The sequence below is a fragment of the Schistocerca nitens genome, chromosome 1 (assembly GCF_023898315.1).
Source record: "Schistocerca nitens isolate TAMUIC-IGC-003100 chromosome 1, iqSchNite1.1, whole genome shotgun sequence".
Classification (NCBI taxonomy): Eukaryota; Metazoa; Arthropoda; class Insecta; order Orthoptera; family Acrididae; genus Schistocerca; species Schistocerca nitens.
Genome location: NC_064614.1, coordinates 759,434,630 through 759,452,394, shown reverse-complemented (window position 1 = coordinate 759,452,394; position 17,765 = coordinate 759,434,630). Strand labels below are relative to the sequence as shown.

Below are 17,765 nucleotides of genomic sequence, written 5' to 3'. Positions count from 1 at the left end.
TCAACAAGTGTCCCAGTGACACATTTTGTTAAAAGTTTTTATGATGTAACAAAACATGATTATATCAGCTGCCCGTTCTTGCTAGTATAGAAGGAAATAATTGAGTACATGAAGGCATTAAACAGAATAACTTCTAGTTAATTAAATATCAAAATTTTAAGTTTTCTAATATTTCCCATTTGTTGTTCATAATTGTCATTGCTTTTTTCAGAGATACTAAGGTGGCACCATGTCTTTGGCTGATGAACTTTTGGCTGATCTGGAAGATCAAGATGGAATGGATGACCAGTTCATGGAAAGCAGTGCCATGCATGAAGTTAAGCCCACATTACCGACAGAAGAAGGTATTATTGCAACTATGAGAAACATTAGTTTGATTTTAAGCCTGGGGCATGCCATCCCTCTTTCCCCCAGATTATCCTCTTCCATATTTTGCATGTCCTTTTATCCTTTCACATTTTATTTATTGCCTATTTCAGTGTTTAAATGGGCATATGGAAGTGACTGTCAAGAATATGTTACAGTGATTCTGTATGATTCTTGTGTTGACTGGTTAATAGTTTATGGTGAGAACTTAGTGGATGTCAGATTACCAATCCAAAGATTTGAAGTACAATGCTCAGCCCTTCTTCACCTATAAATGATGTGTGTCTAAAAAATTCCAAGTTTTGCAGTGTTTTGGAGTCTACTGAGTCAACTATAGTATAACTTCTTCTAGTGCTGCAGTGTTGAAGACACTTTCTGGTCAATACTACAGTCCTTTTAGTACCTTGTGCTCTTTTGACACGTGTTTCCATTCTTCTCTGTCCATTGCTTTCCTTCTCTGATTCCTGACCACCATCGGCTTGAAGTCCTCTTTCATATCTTCAAGCCATCCTTCCCTGGGTCTTCCTCTTCTCCTCGTGCCCTCATGCTCCCCTATTAACACTCCCTTAACACTCAAGAGTTTGTAGCATTCTCTGTAAGTGACCAGCCCATCTTATTCTTCCTGGTATGATTTTCGCTACAATGATCATCTGACAAAAAAAGTTTGTGGTTCAGCACTTGACCTATTCTCCAGCTTTCTTCCTGTCTCACTGCCACATTTACCTTTCTCAAAATGTTCTTTTCTTATTTTACAGTCATCAACCCAGCCTTCTAATCTATACATTACTATAGATCATAATATAGTCAAATATGTTTTGATTTTTGTGTTCCTACTAACATTTCTGGACTTGAATATATTCTGCAGGGAGCAATGGCATTGTTTTCCACTTACTATCCTCTCTCGAATTTGTACAGATGTCCTGTTATCTTCTGTTATTATTGAACCTAGATATTTAAACTCTTCCACTCTTTGATAGTTTTCCTTTTTTTTAAGTATCTCTTCTATTCCTAGCAGGATCTCTTATCATATACCTTGGTTGACCTGTATTCACTTTCAGTGCTAACTTCCATGCTGCTCCTTCTAATGCAGCATAATATCCCTGAAAGCTCATGACATTCCTTGCAACTAATGCTACTTCATCAATGTGTGCAACCACTTGGAACTGATGGTTAGATGTTTGTCCCCTGGGCATGTTGGCATTTGCTGAATTATATTCTCTTGTACTAAGTTAAGCAGCACAGAGATTACATCTCCCTGCCTCCGCCTCCTTCCTGCGTGGAACTCTAACAACTCTTGTTCTATTTTGACCTTGCAAACTGTTGCTTTTATCATAATTTCTGTCATCCTAACAAATTTTTGTGGGATTCTAAAATCTTTCATCCTTCGGATTTTTTTTTTGTCTACACTGTCATTTGGTTGTTTATTTTTCTGTCTAGGCTGTTGTATGCTTGTTTAAAATCAATTTACTACTGATGCATTTGTTGATCGTATTTGTAAAGTTTCTCTAGCATTTGTTTCATTAAAAATGTCTGGCCCATTGTCAATCTATTTCTCCTAAATCCAGCTGGATAATGTACCAGTACAGTTTCCATCGGCATTCTACCCAAGAAGCTAAAATCTTACTGAACACCTGATATGTTGTATCTAAGATAGTAATTCCACAGTAATGATTGCAGTGTTTGACTTTTCATCTTCCTTATGTAATTGGTGGCTTATTCCCAAACTCCAACCTGTATCCTTTATCCACATCTTCTTTATTAATTCATTAACAGTTATCTCCATCTTCTTTCCCCACAAATTTTAATAATTTGGCTTGTTGCAGCTTTGTTATTTTTTAATTTCTGATTGCATTCTTCATTCCCTTCAAGTCTGGTGCTTTGGCTTTCCATTTCCAAGTCTGGTTCCTGCTCTTCCTTATTCAATGTTTCAAGATTTCCTGTCTGTTATCTCCCCCTTTCCATCGAATATTTCAGTAAAATATTCTTACCATTTTCCCAAAGCTTAACTTTTATCTCCAGCCAGATTTCCATCTTTATCCTTATAGAATACTTCTCATTGCAGTCTTCTCTTCAGTTGTCTAAATCTCTGATAGAACTTCTGTACCTCATTGTCTCTCATTTCATCCAGCAGCTCTATCTTCCTCCTTTCATACTTCCTTGAGTTAACTCTAAACAACTGCTCTTTTCAGGTGGTCGAACACCAGCAGTCTCCAAGCGTTCACGGGCTCAAATCAATGCACAGAAGTACCGCCCCAAACCGATCCCCTCCCTGGCCCCACCATGGAAGGAACATCAGGCTAAGGATGGCAGTGGGTATTATTTGCCCCGGTACTGTGTATATTCGAGAGCTGATGGGGAATCTTTCATGACGATGAAGCCTCAGTTTCTTGTTGAGCATTTAGAGGACAAGTTTGGGGTTGTCCAAAATGAGATCTGGGTCAGTCATGATCAAAACAGCATCCTCTGCCCAGTCACGACCGTTACTCGCTTGTGACAAGCTGGAGAATGTTTCTGTATTGTATTTAACAGGGACCTTCTTTTGCAGTCTGACAATGAGCTGCATGGCAGTTTAGAGCAGCGAGGTGTAAATTTCGTTCGGCGTGTCCACCGGGATCCGAGGAATAATCAGGTTGCCACCGGTGCCTTCATCTTGGCCTCAGAGGGTGATACATTATCCAAGAAGGTCAAGGTGATGGTCTACTGCTGTGATGTAAAGCCCTATATCCCTCCCCCAATGTGGTGCTTTAAATACTGGAAGTTTGGCCATATGTCTTCCCACTGTACTTCCAGCATCACATGTTGAGATTGTAGACACCCATCACATCCCAATACTCCATGTGCCCCACCTCCCATCTCTGTCAACTGCAGAGAGCACCATTCGCCTTGCTCGCCTGTCTGCAGGATTCTCCAGAAAGAAAGGATAATCATGGAGTACAAGACCCTGGACCAACTGATCTACACTGAGGCTAAGAGGAAATTTGAATGCCTACGTCCTTTACGTATGACATTGTCTTAGGCCGTCGTTACAACAGGTCTAGCCCCATCAGCTTTACCAACTCCAGTCATCTCTCAGAGCCGGAAGACTACACCTCCCCCCTTGATGGTGGGGGGCACTTGCCTCCCTGTTGCTCCTGCACCACCTAGTTTGGGAGCAACACCCTCCAACCATCGGGGATATCAGTCCCCACTTCTGCGCTAGAGAAGCGTAGGTCTTCCTTGGCTCCTCTCACTAGGAAGGGGTCCCTTGGGTCACTCCCTTCCCAGGTATCTGCTAGTGCGAAAGATTACACCCACCAGTGGCTGAAGAGCCCAAAAGCGGCTGGTCGTAGGGCTTCACGCTCATCCTTAGTCCCAGAGACAGAACCAGTGAAGTCCTCCCAACCAGGGAAACCCAAGGAGCAGCGAGATCTCCAAAACCAAGGAAATTGTGGTGGCACCCACACCACCGCTGCCTACAAGCTCTGTGTCTGCAGATGAGGTGGAGATTCTGGCGTCCGCTGAGGACCTAGATTGTACCAGACCCTCAGACACAATGGGTATAGACTGCTTAGACAATAAGTTGGTGGCAGCAGGTGACCCTGAGGTGTAAACTGCCTCATTGAATGTTCCATGCCTTCCCAGTCTCACAATGACGTCATCCTCCAGTGGAATTGCAGCAGTTTTTTCCACCACCTGGCTGAGCTATGGCAACTCTTAAGCTTTACACCTACTTTCTGCATCGCCCTCCAAGAAACCTGGTTCCTGGCAATGCAGACCCCTGCTCTTCGTGGCTATAAGGGATATTATAGGAATCGTAGTGACTCTAATCGAGTGTCAGGTGTAGTTTGCGTTTATGTCCTAAACTCAGTATGTAGTGAAACTGCGCCCCTTCAAACCCATCTTGAAGCTGTGGTTGTCAGAATAAGGACGACACAGGAAATAACTGTCTGCAATGTGCATCTTCCTGAATGTATTAGCTGCACTGATTGATCGACTCCCTAAACCTTTCCTACTTTTGGGTGATTTTAACGCCCATAACCCCTTGTGGGATGGCACCCTGCTTCTGACCGAGGCAGAGATGTCAAAACTTTACTGTCTCAGTTCGACCTCTGCCTCTTAAATATTGGGACTGCCACACATTTCATTGTGGCTCAAGGTAATTACTCAGCCATTGATTTATCAATTTGCAGCCCAGGACTTCTCCCGTCTATCCACTGGAGAGCACATGACGACCTGTGTAGTAGTGACCTCTTCCCCATCTTCCTGTCACAGCCCTGGCGTCAGGCCCACAGACACCTGCCCAGATGGGCTTTAAATATGGCGGACTGGGAAACTTTCACCTCTGTTGTCACTGTTGAATCCCCGCCACACGGTAACATCGATGTGATGGTTGAGCAGGTGACTACAACAATCCTTTCTGCGGCAGAAAACACGACCCCTAGTTCTTTAGGGTGCCCCCCGGAGAAAGGCAGTCCCTTGGTAGTCGCCGGAAGTCGCTGAAGCAACTAAGGAACGTCGGCGAGCTCTACAGTGGCATAAGTGGCACCCTTCCCTGGAGCACCTCATAGCCTTTTTAAATGGCTCTGTGCCTTCGCCAACTTACCAAACGATGGAAGCAGGAGTGTTGGGAGAGATAGGTCTCGACCACTGGATGCCATACATTACATTCCCAAGTCTGGTTAAGGATCAAGGTGTTTTCGGGTACCAGCCCCCTACAGGTGTTACTGATATTAACATAAATGGCATGCTATCTACTGACATAGTCGGGATTGCCGAGCACCATGCTCGAGCCTCTGCATCAGAGAATTAATCAGAGAATTACCCCCTCCCCCCCCCCCCCCAGCCTTTTGCACTCTCAAACGGTGGCTGGAAGGAAAGTCCTCTCATTCACTACACACCACAGTGAATCGTATAATGCCCCCTTTACAGAGTTGGAGCTCCTCAGTGCCCTTGCACATTGCCCCGACACAGCTCCTGGGCCAGAGCAGATCCACAGTCAGATGATTAAACATCTCTCATCTGACTACAAGCGACATCTCGTCATCTTCAACCAGATCTGGAGCGATGGCATCTTTCCATCGCAATGGTGGGAGAGCACCATCATTCTGGTGCTCAAACTCTGTAAAAACCTGCTTGATGTGGATAGCTGTTGGCCCATCAGCCTCACCAACATTCTTTGTAAGCTGCTGGAACGTGTGGTATGTTGGCGGTAGGGTTGGGTCCTGGAGTCAAGTGGCCTACTAACTTCATGTCAGGGCGGCTTCCGCCAGTCGCTCTGCTACTGATAATCTTGTGTCCCTCAAGTCTGTCATCCGAACAGCCTTTTCGAGATGCCAACACGTGGTTGCCATCTTTTTTTATTTACGAAAAGCATATGACATGACCTGTCGACATCATATCATTGTCACATTATATGAGTGGGGTTTCAGAGGCCTGCTCATGATTTTTATCCAAAATTTCCTGTCGCTTTGTGCTTTCTGTGTCCAAGTTGGTGCCTCCCATAGTTCCCCCATATCCAGGAGAATGGGGTCCCGCAGGGCTCTATATTGAGTGTCTCTCTATTTTAAGTGGCCATAATGGTCTAGCAGCAGTTGTAGGGCTGTCAGTCTCACCTTCTTTGTATGCAGACAACTTCTGCATTTCTTATTGCTCCACCAGTACTGGTGTTGCTGAGTGGTGCCTACAGGGAGCCATCCACAAGGTGCAGTCATGGGATCTAGCCCACAGTTTCCAGTTCTCATTCGCAAAGTCCCGTGTCATGTACTTCTGTCAGTGTCGTACCGTTCATCCAGAACCAGAACTTTACGTTAATGACAATCCATTCACTGTAGTGGAGACATATTTATTCTTAGGACTGCTTTTCGATGCCCGATTGGCTTGGCTTCCCCACCTTCATCAGCTTAAACGGAAGTGCTGGCAGCACCTCAATCCCCTCTGGTGCCTGCGCAACACCAACTGGGGTGCTGATCGCTCTACTCTGCTGCAGCTCTACAGAGCTGTTGTTCAATCCCGCCTTGACTACGGGAGTCTTTGTTATGGTTCGGCGGTGCCCTCAGTGTTTTTGCAATCAGATCCCCAAGGATCAACTTCAGATCATATCTTTGAATCTCGCTGATGTCCCCATCCAATTTAGAGTAGTATTATCACTGGTGGCATCTAGAAATTACTTTAATTATCAGCTATTAATGCTGGCATGAAATTATAAAAGAAGTGACAATATGGTTTGCTTATCAAAACCGATGTGATTGTATTCCTGAATGCTCATATTATATTTGATCTCATGTTTACTTCTTTTGAAATATTTCTCATTTGTTGACATAACATTGAAGTGTGTAATTCAAATCTTTCTCTGTATTTGCAATAATTAATGGTATTAAAAAGATTTATTATTCTGTTATATATTTATATACTTTACTTTCATGTTGCAGACATCAAGGTGTCATCAGTGCGAGAATTGGCGAAACTTCGGGACTCGGAGCAATTGAAAAATATAATGGCATTGATTGATGAGTATAGCATTAAAATGAGAAAATCAGAGGAGATTACTGGGCCAGTGGAGGCTGATCCTGAGTACCAACTTATTGTTGAAGCTAATAATTTAGCAGTTGATATTGACAATGAAATTGGTAAGAGGAAAATGTAGTTGGTACTAATTTAAATATTTAGGGACTATGTCTTTACAAATACTTGTCCAATAGCCCACCCAAATGAATGACCACCATCAAAATGGCCAGGAACTGAACTGACCACCGAGTGCCAGAAAATGCAGCTGAGCACTATGTACTCGATTTCAATGGATGCTCCATAACCCACGCCATCTGGATCCTTCCCTAATACCAGCTTTTCTGAACTACAAGGATGAGATCCACCCTTGCAACACATTCTTATTTTTCATAATCCTGTTGGCCTCAATCTCCTCTAAATGCTGCCTCTCCCCCCCCCCCCCCCCCCCTCCACTCTGCCCCAGGACCCAATTTTATTCACCCTGCACCCACTCTCTCTTCCCTGCAGTCTCCCTTTCCTCATTCTGTCACCACCTTCCAATCCATTCCTCCATATCGCCTCATGCCATTATTTTTATGTACTGAGCAGACTCCTGGCTGTCGGAGCCGTATTGTATTCCTGTCCTGTCCAGCTGCTGCATTCCTATTTCATGCGTGTGCTGTTTCCCTCCCAACTGTTGGCCATCTTCCCCAATCATACTCCTACTCCCCATTTCCTTTCGCTCCCGTCACAACACGTCATCCCAATCAAGATGCAACTGCAGAACTGCAGTCTTGGCACAGTGCATTTCTGGTGTAACGTAGCTTCATAGGCGTGTATATCCAGTCTTATTGAGAGGAAAGTATAGAGTTAGCATGAATTTAAATATTTAGTGACACTGTATTTACAGATCGTAGTCCAGTAGTTCACCCTTATGAGTGACCACCACCAAACTGGCCAAGAACAGAGCTGACTTTCTCTCTCAATGCCTCTGCTATTCAGTGAGTTGTAACCTTTACTCCTAAATTAGTTACACAGAAGGTGGAATAATTTTTTCGTGGGTGGCTCACGCAAGAATCTCAATAATTCTGAGGGAATCTCATCCAGTCAGATGATTTTTCTTTAATTTTATTTTTTTATGGTTTAGTATTTTTAGTGCTTTTTCAAATTCTTCTCACAATCTCATCCCATCTTCATTTACTGCCTCTTTCCTTGTCTTCATGTTAATTTTACTTGTCTCGCTGTTCTGTATATTCTTTCGTTTCTCTGCTTAGTAGTGGCTTGCCATGTGAACTCTTTGTATTCATGAAATTGCTTCTTTTTTCTCTGAAGGTCTCTTTAATTTTCCTGTGTACAGAGTCTACCTTTCCCTTAGTCATGCTTGCTTCTACTGCCTTGTCTTTGTCCTATAGCAATACCTGCATAGCCATTTTGCACTTTCTGCCAATCTCATTTTTTAGACATCTTTGCTCCCTTTTTCCTGCTTCATTTGTTTCATTTTTTAGTTTCCATTAGTCAATAAAATTCTGTATCTTGTGTATTATCTGAGGATTTCTGCTAAGCCTTGTCTTTTTGCTTGTTTGATTTTCTGTTACCTCCACTGTTTCACTGCTTGGTGATACACGTAACACTTAATTGAAAATTGGCTTTTTAAACATCTGCAAATTTTGAATTAAGTTTGCTTCCTCTCTGACTTCAGCAAAACATTTTCACTAATTTGCATTCAGTTCAAGATCATTAGAATTCAGTTATTGCACAGTCTGAAGTTTGTACAGATGAAACTGAAGTTGCAGTATTCTTCGCGCTCTCAAGCATCCAAGCTGCATTGAGAAGACAATTTTTTATGCTGAAAAATGACTCCTTAAGATTGCAGCTCAGAGGACACCAGTGTTTACGGGATGAGTGCTAACTGCACATCTTTGTTAAATATTTTCTCAAAATTGAAAAAGTCCCTTCAAGATTGCATACATACATCTTTGTTTCATGTAATAAAGAAATGAAACTGTAGATGTGGTCTGAAATATATGGTTGACAACAGTGACATTGTACCGCTTCATGATTACTAAATATCGGTTACTGCTACACATCTTTACAACTTTCCCCTTTCATGCTGTACCACACATCACCATGCAACAGTACTTTGACTGTCAAACAATGGGAAATCCAGGGTGAAATGTGGTTTCAGTTGCCTGAGAGTGTAGTCATGTGATTTGCGTTTGCGTGGGTGTGTGCGCGTATGCATATGTGTGTGTATTGTTGACAAAGGCCTTAATGGCTGAAAGCTATAACTGTGAGTCTTTTTGTTGTGCCTATCTGCGACTCAGCATCTCTGCTATATGGTGATTAGAACTTTGACTAACAGAAGCTATTTGGAATGGTATTCCTTGGGGAATATTCAAAGCCTATTTGTTTAGAGGCTCGTATTACGTTGTGTTGACCTTGTGAATGTGCTTTTCAACACACAGCAACGTTTCATTGCTCAGGCCATTTATTTCGTGTAAATGTTCTAATTGAAGTGTGGATTAAATCTGACTCATTTGTGACAGTTTCGTAATGGTACTACAGATTTCTGTAACTGTTAATTGTTTTTAAATTAAGGATACATATTAAATGCTATGATGAGTTGTACTGCCATCCCGATTGTTTGCCAACTAAAAAGGTGTGGCTGTCTCGAAGCATTTTTATGTGCTTGTGCATGTAATGGGTACGTCTTGTGTGGCAAAGCGAGTTTTGTGCTTCCGTTAGTATTACAGGGTGTATATAACCCAGGACAACTGGGAGATCCGGGAAAAACCTGAGAATTTTTTCATCCAAGAGAAAACCGGGAAAAACCTGGGAATTTTTTAGAATTCCGGGAATTTTTCATTGTTTTGATTTTCATTTCAATTCCTGTAATTTTGACTGCTAAGAACCGATACTCTAACAAGATATTACTGTATCCCGCTTCTGCAGAATAATATTTCAACAATAAAACATAAATGAGAGAAAAAATGAAAATAACTTAAATTGCAAAGGAAATGTGCCATATACAATGACACAAAGTGCTCGTGCAAGCGTCTGCCAACAACAAAATGTGTCAAAGGTTTTAGGAAGACTATGCAATGCTTCATAACAACAAATTGCGTCCGGCGAGCGTGAAGTCACAACTGTTTACCTTAGACTCGTTTTAGCAGTTACAAGCGGGCTCGTGCGCATGCACAGTTCAGTCGCGTTTGAGTAGTAGATTCTTCCCCTTATGGCTACAGGAATGTGGCTGTTGGCTATGCAGCTTGATGCTACTGGGAAAGGGAGCACCATGCTGAGGAAAAAAAAAAAAAAAAAAAACTTGTTTCACATAGCGCCTAGCATCCTGGGCACGTTTGTCTACCGTTTATTCATATGATTTTGAAACACTTCCCTGTTGGTTTTTGAACATTTTTGAACACATTTTAAGTTGAATGTATCATACATTGATTTTGGAATTTGTGCATAGTGTACGTGATGTCTGTGTCAGGAGAATCTTCGTCGCAACTAGAAATAAACTTTCCGCAGACAAAAGGAGACGAGGCTATACTAGCTGAGCAGAGTTAAGCCGAACGGATGAATGCCAGTTGCTGTCTGATTATGTGGTTGATTGGGTTTGCGAATTAACAGCGTTGTTATAATTACTAGCAAAATCCGCAGATTCAGACTATCAGAATGGAAATAAACGAATGACAGGAATAACAGGTGAGAAAGATTATGTATTACCTTCTCAGTGTATCCAAGAAAATGAAATTTTGACAGAAAATTTTTGGCCAGATTGCTACACTAGTAAGGACCAATTGTACAGTCCCTGGCTAGCAGCCGCTAAAGATCTATTCTGGAAGTAACGCGGAAAACGTGTTGTATGAACACGTAATAAAGCCTAACCGGAAAATAATGACGGGATAACTAAACCTGTGATTCTGGCACAGTTAGTGAAGTTAATCGGCGAACAAATTTTTACAATATATGAAGATGGTATATGTTCTTTCAGACAGGTCCTAAGGAACAGATACCATTGGTGACTGTGCAGCTCTCTAGAATGAAATGATAACTAAAACAAGACCCTAAGCTGCCGACGGGGGATAGTTGAAAATGTGTTCCCCGACCGGGACTCGAACCTGGGATCTCCTGCTTACACGGCAGACACACTATCTATCTGAGCCACTGAGGGCACAGAGGATAGTGAGACTGCTGGGATTTATCCCTTCCACACTCCCCATGAGGCCCACATTCCCAACTTAATGTCCACACACCACATTCGCAGTGCCCCTGCCCATTACACTCTTGACTCGCAGCAGACAATCTTACCGAGTCCCATAAGAGTTTGGGCAATGCGTGTGCATTCGCACATGAGGAGGTCAATGGCTGGTTAGCCTGAACTATATGAAGATGGTAGCGGTTCTTTTGGACATGTCCTGGTCGGGGCACACATTTTCAACTGTCCCCATTGTTGTATATCAACACCTGTTGGCAGCTTACGGTCTTGATTTGATTATCATTTCAATTTTGACAATGGCAGGAATAGCTACGGAATTAGTGATGACAGGATTGTTTGTTAGAACGAGGAAGGAGAAAAAACGGGGACATCACACAAATTATGGAAGAATACGACGATTCCAAATTTATATAAAAATTTTGTAATACTACTTTTCAGTCTCATGCTTGAGAAACTGATGCGTATGAATGAAATGTGAAACTATTTCCTAACATTAAGCTTCTTGCTTGTAGTAGGCCTAATAGGCATTTGATATTGGTACTTTGTGAATTATATTCTGTCATGTTCTAAAAATGGCCATTTGAGCCAAAACAGTCTTGTTTATTTGGTGTGTGTTACAAAATTGCTGCAATATTAGAAAGACCTATTTTGTTTTATCTAACAGACAGTGACTAAATAGACTTAATCAGATTGAGAAACCACACCAGTCTTGGGTATTATTTTTGTTAACAGCTTTTTCAGTATTAGATAACGACATTTCGAATTTGCATGTAGCAAACTGTTTGACGAACTTTGATGAGGTAATAGATTCTTTCGCAGAAAGGAAAGCACGCCATGTAAAGCTGTAGCAAGATTAGAGAGAAAAAAATGCTAGGAGCTAAGTATTGAAGAAATGTGTACTTTCTTGCTTGTCTCTTGCCTTTATTGGTTTTATGTATCCTATATTTAATTTTAAGTCACACAAAACAGCAAGTTATTAGCTAATAGGCAATAAAGAGTGCAAATTTTCTGAAGAGTTATTGATCTCCCGATTACAAATAATCCCATCTGCTATTAATTGCGAAATTTTTTTTAAGAGGGTCAGGCTGCCAAACCGGCCAATTGGGAGCAGGAGAGGCACCACAGAACATTTCAATTTCCACTGTCCTGAGTATAGTTTGATGGCATCCATTACAAAATATACCCATGCCAATTCCACAGAGTGAAATACAGTGACGTGCGATAGAAGAATGCTTTATGAAGAGGCGAGGCACTGCACTTTGGCACACGTAAGACCAAATAACATGTCTTACATTTCCTCAAACACACATGTTTTATGTTTCAGACAATTTTTAGAAAGATGTGCACTACAAAATGAACATATTTTTGAAAATTCGTTTTTTTATTATTGACCCGGTTCGCAAATATCGTAGATCTGGGGCCGATGTGCAGAGCAGTCTGAGTTATAATGGGTAGTCTCCATGTGACCCATGTTTACATTAAGTGATTTTGCTGTTTACACTTCGTTTACTCTCATGTCAAATGAAAACAAAATGGATATCTGTGGCCGGGAGCTGTCAAGTGAATTAAAATACATTCACATAGTTAGGGAAGGCTAAAATATGTCATTAGTTTCAGATTTGATTTTATTTCCACCTTCCTGACAGTCAAGCATTAATCGCCTTGCAGAACAATGACGTTATTTTTGTCTTTTTGCTAAAGAAATATGACTCTTTAACATTTTCCGCAGAGGCAGTCAATGTATTTGAAACTAAATGTTTAATTCCACAGTACTGGCTAGTTTCAACTCTTTGCTGCATTTCAAGTGCATCTTCTAACACGTATGGCATTATGCCATAATAAAGAACCAAACATGATATAATACAGTACTGGTGCTCCAAGAAAATTAACATCCCGAAAACCACACTGAAAAGCTTAATATCAAGCCGAGGTCTACTTCATTGGGAATGTGGACATACGAATGTGCACTTTAAGTATGCACTTGAAATGTGCACATTTTAGTATGGTTCACGAAATTCCAATGCTCTTGGAGTATCCTTTGGTGTCTTGTTTCTTTTATGACATAATGTATGATCTTTCAATGTTTTACACGTACGTAAATACGGGCATGGTAGCTGCTCAAGTGTGGCATCGCCTGTTATCTGCGCTCTCTGGCAACTGCTGAAACGAACCAATTTCTGACAGGTGACGGGAAAATATTGTGAATGGTGGTTTGAAAAGTGTTACTTTCAAAGTAAATATCCTTTTACTCAAGTTGAACTATGTGCAAGAATGTACCATGAATTTCTTAAATTGCAGAGCATTTGACTCTCAATTAAAAATCAATCTTTGATGATGAACCATTTAGAAGAATTTCGGACCCTGAAGATCAGACCTTTATGTCATTATTAAAAATTTTCCTGGCACATTTGTGTGATATATCTTGAAGTGTAACACGCACAAAAAAGATCAACATTATATGCGAAATCTTAACTTCTCTTGGAGCTTATTAACCTTAGAGAGCTTTACTTTTCTTGTAGCAACACTATGTATATTAATTTAAACTATTAACTTTCCCTGTTTGTGTGTTCATGCTACTTAACAGTGATGTTGCTGTTGCCTGACTACATCACGTGTCCTATGCTCTGAATATCCACTGTCATCAGCTGGCGGGATCACGGGACATGAGCTATGACTGGCTTACAAAAGCGCGTCGCAATCTCGATTTCAATGATTCGGAAAGTAACATGCGGTGTTTGGTGGAATTCCAATGTATACTTTCGTAATACAAAAATATGCAGCGTACATGTTGCTGCACATCAAAGATATTTCCAAAACGTGTCTTTTTCCCTGAGTTTAGTTTTCTAAAGTGCCGGGAAATTCTATGCCCGTGTATAAAACCATATCCATTCAAAGGTTTGATGAGGGAAAATATACTGTCACTTAACATGGAAAAAGAATGTTTTTAACTGTGAAATCCGGGAAAAATCCAGGAATTGTTTTTCCTTGCCTGCGTATACACCCTGTATTGTCAATAATAATAAGATCCATTGGTTGTGTCTTGCAAAGTGACTATTTGTATGAGAATAATAAAGAAGCACACTATAAGTTAACTCTTCGTAAGTCCTAACTAGCATCCATAACCTTTATCCTTCATTCTTCCATGAATTATACCTATAGAATCATAAATAACTATTTAAGCGCTCTCAACCTTTTAATACATTGGTTTCCGGATCTAACATACACAAACATGGAAAAATCTTGTGCGTAATTCATGCTGCCCTCTACACCACCCCCTCACCTGCCCCCCTCCCAGTCCTGCCTTGCATGATGACTAATGGGAGTAGTTTCTTTTTGGATGAAATGTGCTACTGCTGACAGGAGACTGAATTCAAATTGATATTCAACTTTTTGCATTGGGAGTACCTTCAGATCTCCAAGCTCTCTATGGTTCTCTGTATTTACAACCTTCCCACATAATTAACATTTTTTATAAATACTACATTCTATTTTAATACACATTACTCATCATTGACATACTAGAATCTTTTAAACTCTTCAGGCTTAGTATTTTTGTCCGCCTCCCCATTGATTATTAAAACAGTACTTCATACTTTACAGCAGTTGTAAGTAAAGGCGTAATAAAACAAAATATGAGTAGTCAGATGGTAGTGATGCTCGTATTTTCACACAGTCACATGATAATGATTCTCTGCCATAAAACATGTACAGGTGAAACTGTCAAGTTTATAAATAATCACCAAATAGCTGAAGCATTGAGTTTTCAACAGGCACACACGGAAGAGAGAGAAAACTTGCTAACTTTCAGAATAAATTCTCTGCTGGGCTATAGTGTGTGTATGCTCCCACACTTATGTTCGTCCTGTTTGCGAAGTGATTGGTGATTCATTTTTTCAGGAAGTGTACACATTTGCTATATGCAGCCAGTCACAGTTAGTGCCATGTATGTTGACAGTTTCACTTGTAGGTATTTTATGGCACAGAATCACTCCCATGTGACTGTATGAAATTGGGCATCACTACCATCTGACAACTCATTTTTTTATGATGCCTAACTATCCTGAGTACTTCCTGCTTTCTATTCAATCAGTGGGGTTCATCACTCCTAAATTATTTACATTATATCAGAACTTCCTCTTGATCACTTTGTATGATGGGGGGGGGGGGGGGGGGGGGGGGGCATGTCACAGTGCTTGTCAGTGACTCATATTACTTCCTTGGTGGTGTTGAGGTCTTGGAACATTCCACATACCAATAAATTAAGAGCCCATGTAAATTTGGCCTCTTTGCACAGATGAAAGGATCTGTTTGAAGCATCAGGCTTTCATGTAACCGCTTTGAAATAAGTCATAGCACAAACCATCGCTACCATAAATATAAACAATGTTAGCAGCTTGATACGCCTGCTACTATTGATTTGGGAAACAGTTTGGGACTGTATTACATTGAAGAGTGTATTGCCTTTGTTACTCTAAATTCTCTCATGAAAACTATAGAATTGTGCGGCAGAAGTACTGACCAGTATTTCCTTTCTGGAGATTAAATACGGTGCTGCCAGTAGGCAAATATAAAAATACATGACACTATCCTAGCTTTGAAAGTTATTAGTTTCTTCCTCAAGGAGAAGGGATAATTTGGGGAAGGTTAAAAAGGAAGGGCAGATCAGTGAGAGTCCAAAATGAGAGGGGACCCAATTGTTGTGATGATTTGAGGACATAAAGGTACATTTTTGCCTCCTCCTCCCCCCCCCCCTCCCTTTCCTGTCATCGCAACAGATGGGGTTCCTTTCACCATGAGGTCTAAGTGACCTGTCCCTTCGTTTTAACCTTCCCATTAACTAATCTCTCTTTCCTCACTGAGGAAGCAACTGATGGTTCAGAAAGCTAATATAGTATCATATATTTTTATACATGCCCATTTGCTATAGTGGCCGGCATCAAAATAGGGCTTCAAGGCCATCTCGCCATCTTACAGCACTGCCATTATTTTTTTATTGTGATAATTTCAAATGTTCATAAAAATTATAAAAAAATTGGGTAACTATTTTTAGTCTAGGATATGATGGAGTACTTTCCAAAAGAAAATTCTCACTAGCTGCTTGGGGGAGGGGGGGGGGGGGGAATTAAAACTAACATTACAAGAAATTTTGGAGGAAAATAATTTTTTACTTCAACCTGTGGTAGTAATAGAATCACCAACGTAATTGGACTGAAAAAAATATATGAAAATCCTCAAAGTTTACAGATGCATATGCTGAGTCTTTTATTTCGGAAACATAAAAGTATTCTGAGATAAAAAATAAAACATTATAAGAGATGTGAAACTGTGCTGACTGCGTAGCAAAAATTATAGTCGCTGGTGAATTGTCGTTCTGTAGGACTGCGAAGAAACTTCCCACGAGAATGTTGTTAAGAAAACTACAAAATTATTTTTGGTAACATTTCAGACATCATTATTGTATCGTATCTCGTACAGAAGCAAGTTACTCCGCGATATCCCATGCGCAGCAGTGCACAAGTCGTCGTACGCCATGACCAAGAGTTTTGTTCGGACGGCTGACTCTAATATGACCTAGGATATTCCCTACTTCCCGAAAATATTTTACTGGCTGCTAATACATATCCTTTGTCATTGCATCCATCACTCAAAATGCCAATACACCCTGTGCAAAAGCAAATATATTTATTTTGAAGCCAATATTTTCACTGAAGTTGAGCAAAATTTGTTCGAAAGGTTTGTGAAATCCAAGTTTTTTCTAAATTTGCTGTAAGCCTATTATTCTCAGCACGCAATACGTGTTTGGTACACAAAAACCTTGTTCTTACTGCTGCAATGACCCTGTCTTGTGTTACAAATTTCGTCCATTACAGATTCTGAATTAAAGACCAAGTGGGCGGAGAAGACAGTGCATTGAAGTGACTGGCGAGAATAATCAATTTTATCATGGACATTACCTTGTATTTCTCTAGCCATTGGATACTATCCTCTGTCATACTAAAGTAATACAATTCTACATTCTAGCTTTTTGTAAAAATCATCAAATATCATGGATTTCTATGCTCTTCTTGTAGAATCAGAATAGGTGCTGGGACTGTTCTGATGTTACTGCACTATTTATACATACAGTTGATACAGAAGCACCACAGCGTTTTGTCATTTTACGATCTGCATTACCCTTACTGCGCAATAGCCAGTCAATCCTCCTTTGAAAAAAATGAGTTAAATTTCGAATGTACAAGTAAACCGAATGTAGTAAGATTATATCCGAATGTAAAGACATTCGATACAGGTTTTTAGGAAAAACTGTTGTTATTTAATGCAGAATTGACAATCTTATTTTAATTGATAGTTACTGTCGAGTAAACTAATCACCACCACGTGTGATAAACTTATCAGATGTCTACTGTAAGGGAAAAACATTCGCAGTATGTCCTCTATAACTGAAACGAATTGACAAACATTTAAAACAAGTCAGCTTTTTACATAGATGGCACTTACCTAAACTGAAGGTTCTTCGGCTCCGTGTCTTCAGATTCACTGTCGCTTGTTTCAGGCAGGTGAATCATCACAGATTCCACTATGGTGTCTCTTAAACCCTGGTTCAAGAAATCAGTTTCTTGCAATGCTTCTGCGTGTTTTACACACCTCTCCCAGTCCTGCTGAGTAACATTGTCAAGAGCTTTTTGTGTTAGCTTCTCGACATCAGCTAGTTTGG

General features: G+C 40.6%; 1 protein-coding gene across 1 annotated transcript in view; it reads left to right on the top strand.

Annotated features, from left to right (window-relative positions):
* LOC126260971 (U4/U6 small nuclear ribonucleoprotein Prp31) overlaps window positions 1-17,765 on the top strand; it is a 94,073-nt gene that overhangs the window by 37,465 nt on the left and 38,843 nt on the right. The window contains exons 2-3 of the mRNA XM_049958499.1: window positions 212-344; window positions 6,774-6,971. Of these exons, the coding sequence (XP_049814456.1) occupies window positions 230-344; window positions 6,774-6,971 (313 nt within the window). The 5' untranslated portion in view covers window positions 212-229. The remainder of the gene's footprint in view (window positions 1-211; window positions 345-6,773; window positions 6,972-17,765) is intronic.